The sequence below is a fragment of the Squalius cephalus genome (genome assembly GCF_949319135.1).
Source record: "Squalius cephalus genome assembly, chromosome: 8".
In the NCBI taxonomy this organism is placed as follows: domain Eukaryota; kingdom Metazoa; phylum Chordata; class Actinopteri; order Cypriniformes; family Leuciscidae; genus Squalius; species Squalius cephalus.
Genome location: NC_137129.1, coordinates 4832381 through 4838996, shown reverse-complemented (window position 1 = coordinate 4838996; position 6616 = coordinate 4832381). Strand labels below are relative to the sequence as shown.

General features: G+C 33.1%; 1 protein-coding gene across 1 annotated transcript; it reads right to left on the bottom strand.

The window, feature by feature from the left end:
- Window positions 1-265: 265 nt before the first annotated feature.
- Window positions 266-5228, bottom strand: psmb4 (proteasome 20S subunit beta 4). Its single transcript, XM_079879230.1, has 7 exons — window positions 5051-5228; window positions 3803-4009; window positions 3559-3705; window positions 1357-1438; window positions 1151-1267; window positions 938-1026; window positions 266-417 (listed from the first exon to the last, which is right to left on the bottom strand). Exons 1-7 carry the CDS (start codon window positions 5167-5169, stop codon window positions 405-407), a joined length of 774 nt encoding a protein of 257 aa, XP_079735356.1. The 5' UTR covers window positions 5170-5228; the 3' UTR covers window positions 266-404.
- Window positions 5229-6616: the final 1388 nt, after the last annotated feature.

Sequence of the window (6616 nt, the reverse complement as noted above, 5' to 3'; positions counted from 1 at the left end):
GGGTTTCATAGCCATAATCATCAAAATTATAACAAATAAAGGCTTGAAATATCTCACTTTGTATGTAATGAGTCTATATAATATATTAGTTTCACCTGTTAAGTTTAATTCTTGAAATAAATCAACTTTTTGATGATATTCTAATTTTATGACCAGCACCTGTATATAGTACTGACCCAAAAGAGCAAGTGACTTCTCCATTAAGCACTGCATTTGATCAACCGACTAATAATACATGAAGAAGGAAAACGAAGACACGGTAGACAACTTTTATTAAGTTTATTTATGAATAACAAAAGAGAGAGAAACACGTCCTACTAATCTTGACAATATAATAGTGATCTGGTGGTGCTAAGAGCATGTCCAAAGATGATGTGACAAAAACGGGCTCAGCAGAACAGGATTCATTCAAAACCACTGCAATAAAGACAAACAGCAGTTAGCAAGCCCATAAAATGATTTAGCAATCATGATGTATATAAACTGATGTTAAATATGTACATTAAGATATACATCATACATATTGCACTTAAATACACTACCATTCAAAGTTGAGGTCAGTAAGATTTTTTGCTTTTATTCATTAATGTATCACAGTTGGTTTCCACAAAAATATGAAGCAGCAAAACTGATGGCAACATTGATAAAGAGAAATGCATTTTGAGCAGATATTAGAATGATTTCTGAGGGATCATGTGACACCGAAGACTGGAGTAATGATGCTGAGAAGATTGGTGTTTAAATAATATTTCACAATCAAATCTAATATTTTTAATCAAAATTAGTGAGTATAAGACATTTTTGAAAAATCTTACCGACCACAAACTTTAGAATAAAAGTGTATATTATACTAATTTTAATGTTTGTAGAAATAGTTTTACTGTAGAGTTTTTACAAAACCCTAAATGGTAAGCAATGGTGAGTGATTTCAGCCTACCTGACCAGATGAGCAATGTCCCAGTTTGTTTCAGAAGACAGTGGTCCAATAATCTCCACGCCATCAGCTGTTACAATGGCAATTTCATGCTAGAGCAAGTCCAAAGAAGGAGTGTTATTTTCTGTTTTTGAGCCGCATACAATGAAATGTTGTCCCTTAGATAAGGATCTTTTCATGAAGGACAATAAGCTGAAAGAACAAAGCATGTCTCACCCTGTTGTACGAGCGGGCGTCACGGTAGTACAGCACTTTAAGGCATCGCTCTATCAGTTCTCGTGCCTCGTCCTTTGAGATTTCTACCTTGTTCTCCAGCGCCTCCCTCATCAAGGGCTGCAAAAACACAAGTTCATGTGGATAAGGCTTTTAGCTTAATTTAACAAGAAAGATAATCTGATGGAAAAAAAGATAAGAAAATTTACCTGAGCCAAATAAGCACCAAATCCTGTAGCTACTGTCGGGGCTTCATATGCAACTCCTAACTTGTCCACATAACCAAGAAAGCTTAAGAGAACCACAGAAAAATTGTGTTCAGTGAAAGTCAAATAACAGACAACACAATTAAAGGCATTATGAAATCGAAATTGTTGTCTCCCTTTACTATAAAACTACAAACCTAATTACCATTTATAGTGCTATACTTGTCACTACACCAAATTGTTGTAAATTGAAAAATCAAAATTAAATTTCATAATTCTCAATTTCACCAGATACTGAATTAATAACTCAAATTAATAAATTACACAACTACTATAGGTATATCCAACCATAACCAGATACATAAAGTACAATCACATTATTTGGTATGGATTATATAGGAAACTGACTGATTGTTATATCGTCAAAAAATAATATATTAAAAGTTTGATACATAGTATATCCTACTTTACCTGCATACAGTACAGTACAGGCCAAAAGTTTGGAAACATTACTATTTTTAATGGTTTTGAAAGAAGTTTCTTCTGCTCATCAAGCCTGCATTTATTTGATCAAAAATACAGAAAAAAAATTTAATATTGTGATTTATTATTACAATTTAAAATAATTGGTTTTCAATTTATTATACTTTAAATTATCATTTATTTCTGTGATGCAAAGCTGAATTTTCAGGAACATTACTCCAGTCTATCACATGATCCTTTAGAAATCATTCTAATATGATGATTTATTATGAGTGTTGGAAACAGTTCTGCTGCCTAATATATTTGATGAGTAAAAGGTTAAAAAATACTGCACTTATTCAAAATAAAAAAATATTTTCTAATAATATAAATCTTCTTTACTATCACTTTTTTTATCAATTTAACACATCCTTGCTGAATAAAAGTATTGATTTATTTAAAAAAAAAGAAAGAAAAAAATTACTGACCCCAAATTACTGACCAGAAGTGTATATTGTTGTTACAAAAGATTTCTATTTTTAAAAAATTTGCTTCTTTTTTTTTTTTTACTTTTTATTCATCAAAGTATCCTAAAAAAGTATCACAGGTTATGAAAAAATATTAAGCAGCAGAACTGTTTCCAACTTTGATAATGAATCATCATATTAGAGTGATTTCTAAAGGATCATTTGATAGACTGGAGTAATGATCCTGAAAATTCAGCTTTGCATCACAGAAATAAATGATAATTTAAAGTATAATAAATTGAAAACCAATTATTTTAAATTGTAATAATATATCACAATATTACATTTTTTTTCTGTATTTTTGATCAAATAAATGCAGGCTTGATGAGCAGAAGAAACTTCTTTCAAAAACATTAAAAATAGTAATGTTTCCAAACTTTTGGCCTGTACTGTACATACAATATACTCATGTAAAGCAATATATCATAAAGAGCAAGAATAGTCTGCATTCTGCATTACTAGCGTCACATAAGAATATATGAACTGTATTATCACAGCTCTATATATAAATTTGTATATATCTACATTCATGTAAATCTATGTATAGCATCTCTCAACTGCTTGATTGTCTGAATCATCACAAAATATAAACTATTATCCCTCATCTCTAATCTACTAAACGCAGCCATGTAAAGGCATAAAGAAGATGTTATACACATTAACATCATGATTTTCTGTAAAGCTGCTTTGAAAATGTATAATGTTGAAAAGCACTAAACAAATACATTTGACTTGACAACACACATTAATCTTATTGTGCATGTTATTTAAAAAAAAAAAAAAAAAAACGTTTTATCAAATGTAATGATTTATAATAATGTAAACTTCACGTTACTAATCCCTCTTTTATTTTTTTACCCATTAGAAACCAATTCCCAAAAGATAAAAATCAAGTCCCTCCCTATTTTTTTAGGTTTTACTCTTAAAGGGATAGTTCACCCAAAAATGAACATTTTATCATAATTTACTCCCCCTAATAGATATTTTGAAGGATGTCAGTAACCAGACAGTTGACGGTAGCCATTGACATACAGAGTATGGCTACCGTTATCTGTCTGGTTACTGACATCCTCCAACAGAAGAAAGAAACTCATACAGGTTTGGAACAACTTGAGGGGGAGTAAATGATGACAGTACTTTCATTTTTAGGTGAACTCTCCCTTTAAATAAGTCTGATGGGTCGTGATTCTTGTTACATGTCTGGAAACTGTCCCACCTCTCTCCATTGTAAAATCCACCAATGACCACTGTGTTCCACAAGGGGTTCATCTTGCTGCGGCGGTTGTACATGACCCGTGTGAGCCAGGAGTGGATGGCTTTAGGGGTGTAGCTGTGTCCATCTCCAAGAAGCTCCTCATCAATCCTAAAACAAACACACATCGAGTTATTGCCCATTCGCGTACACTGATATAAGCCCTCAAATCTGACAAAGTATCATAAACAAATGTGTGTATGCTTACACCATCTGCTCAATGATATGTTTGAGGTACTGGTAGTCAGCATAGTCTCCTGAGGCTCCCAGCATGGTGGTGTTGTTGACCTTCATGAGTCGGGAGATGTTGCGGAAGCGCGCCAGGGACCCGTAGGAGCCGAGCATGTCAGCAGCGATGATCACGCCACCAGTGAACTTCACACCCAGCACTGACGTGCCCGTTACCATCGGGTTGCTGAAAAACATTAAACATCATGAATTAAGACAAGACAAATTGAACGGACATATACATACACTACTTGGGGATTATTAATGTTTTAGAAAGACTCTTATGCTCACCAAGACTGCATTTGTTTGATTAAAAAAAAAAAAATTCACCATCATTACTCTAGTCTTCCGTGTCACATGATCCTTCAGAAATCATTCCAATAGGCTGATTTGCTGCTCAATAAACATTTCTGATTATTATTAATGTTCAAAACAGTTGTACTGCTTCATATTTTGGGGGAAACCATAATAATAGGCTAATAAAAATGTTTGCATTCTTTGATGAATAGAAAGTTCACAAGAACAGCATTTTTTTGAAACAGAAATCTTTTGAAACATTATAAATGTCTTTATGTCCTTGCTGAATAAATTTATTAAATAGTAAATCCAACTTGTAAACAGTACTATATGTATCGACATCTTTATTAATATTTTAACCTAAATATACAAACCTATTAGTGCTTTAAATCCAACTGACAGCGTTTCAAGTTCACAACTTTCACATTTGCACATAATTGTAATATCTAATGTGTTCTTGCATATTGTGCATTTCTATGCATTAACTGTCTGAACTGTATAGATGTTTAAATTTTGTATTTTTATTTCAATTATTGTTTTTATTTTATTTTTTAATTACTTTTACTTGTCTCGTTTATGTCCACACTTTCGCCAAGACATTCGTTAACTTATATAATATTGTACGATGTATATTAAAAAACACCGGTTTTGATATTTGCCTAATCATTAGCATTGTTGCTAGCAAGCTAACTGATCACTGAACTATTCAATTACTTTTTCACTAGATCAAGCGTGTAAAAAGAGACAGATATAAATAATATTCAGAGTATATTAAAATGTATCGAAGATATTTTAAAATATATATATTTGAGACAATGTTCCAGGGTAAACAGCAACTTTCCTCCATGATGATGCAGCAGAGAAAAGGCAAATCGAAACCACAAACTGACCGACGGATAAGCGCCAAACTGAGCCGTCGTGATGAACTTACAGTGTGTGTTTGATGGGTCCACATCCTGGAGTCGCACTGCTGTTACCCGGGAACGAATAAAACTGACCGGGTTTCGGTCCGTTCTCCCAGAAATTCAGCCTCAGTCCATTCGACTCCATGTTCAAGATTGACGGAAATGACGTTACTCACGCCTCTATGCGCTCCATGCGACGCGCGCTAGGCATTATGGGATGCTGGGTTGTGTTCATGTCTTTTGGTCTGTGTCATTTCTTTAGGTTTAAGATGGGTCGTGCTGAGAAATCAGATCCCATAATTGATATTTTTGTAATGATAATAATCATGAATCAGTAAAAAACAACCACATTAATATTTTGCTTATTAGGCTGCCTACTTGGATGAGCAAAAGTAAGCAGAGTATTAAAATTATATTAAAATGTATAAAACCTGAAGCATTTCAAGCTATAGGGTCCCTCTGGAATTTCATCTGAGTATTTAAAATAGTATATATTTTTTTAAATCCATGAGTAATAAGTCACCATGAAATCAAAATGAACAATTTTCCTTTTTTTATGGAATATTGTAATATTTTTTATAAATGATTTATTTGTACACATCATTATTTTTTTATTCATGTGCCTCATAATCTTTAATCTAAATTACTTCCCCTTCCTCATGCAGTGACATCTCTTCTCTGATGACGTGTTTACTGGTGTGAGGGCGGGGCAACCTGTCACTCACATGAGATCGACCAATAGCAAACCATAATCATCCAATCAATTCCCCACGGACAAAATCAAGTCCCGCCCTACATTTTCTCTTGTTTGAGAAGCCGTTTCACTTGATAAACGTCACAATAGAGTGAATAATACATTTCAAAGATATATTTTAATATTTTTTTAACTTGTGGGGGGAAGTAAGTAGTTAAATACATGCTGCCCATGTGTCAACTCAAAAGAGACTCATTTAAATCTAATAAAAAGCATTGAATGGTCATGTTAACTGAAGTCGTTTCTGTTAATGGGGCGCCTCATGAACCCTTCCAGCCTCACAGCGTGTAGACAGTGACATTCTGCTCAAAAACAAGCCCACCAGGACAGCTTAAATTCCATTCAAATCAGAAAATGAAGGCCATATGTTTTATCAGCTGAGTAAACGCTGTATGATCAAACACTGTGGCAGCAGGTCATCTTTGCAAGACTAACAAATAGGATACAGATGCTTTTCATTTTGTTAATTTAATTTAGTTAATAATCATGATAATATTATACATCTTGGGCTTGAAATTTAGCTACATGTGATAATGAATTAAATTTAGATCTAATAGGCTACTGAATAATATTAAAAGTGTGTTTAACAATTCTATATTTTACTGTGTTTAATAGCAATTTTAATGTGTTGAATGTGAATATAGGAAACAACAAATAGTCAGTAGGTCATCTGCCTCGCATTTGCTGAATGTTTAACATTATTGCTATATACAGCCCTCTTGCATCTACATGGTCACATGATTGCATGAACAGAAAAAAACACACAAACCATTGCAATAATAAAAACAGAATGTTGCAGCAACATTGCCACAACGTAAATGTGTTTGTTGGGTTCGGC

Bases quoted from the DNA above. Each gene is read 5' to 3' on its own strand.
- psmb4 (XM_079879230.1), bottom strand. From the start codon at position 5,169: ATGGAGTCGAATGGACTGAGGCTGAATTTCTGGGAGAACGGACCGAAA. The intron at 1,439-3,558 runs GTGGGACAGTTT...GGTTCTCTTAAG, and splicing joins GGATTTTACAATGGAGAGAG to CTTTCTTGGTTATGTGGACA. The intron at 1,027-1,150 runs GTGAGACATGCT...GACTTGCTCTAG, and splicing joins ACGCCCGCTCGTACAACAGG to CATGAAATTGCCATTGTAAC.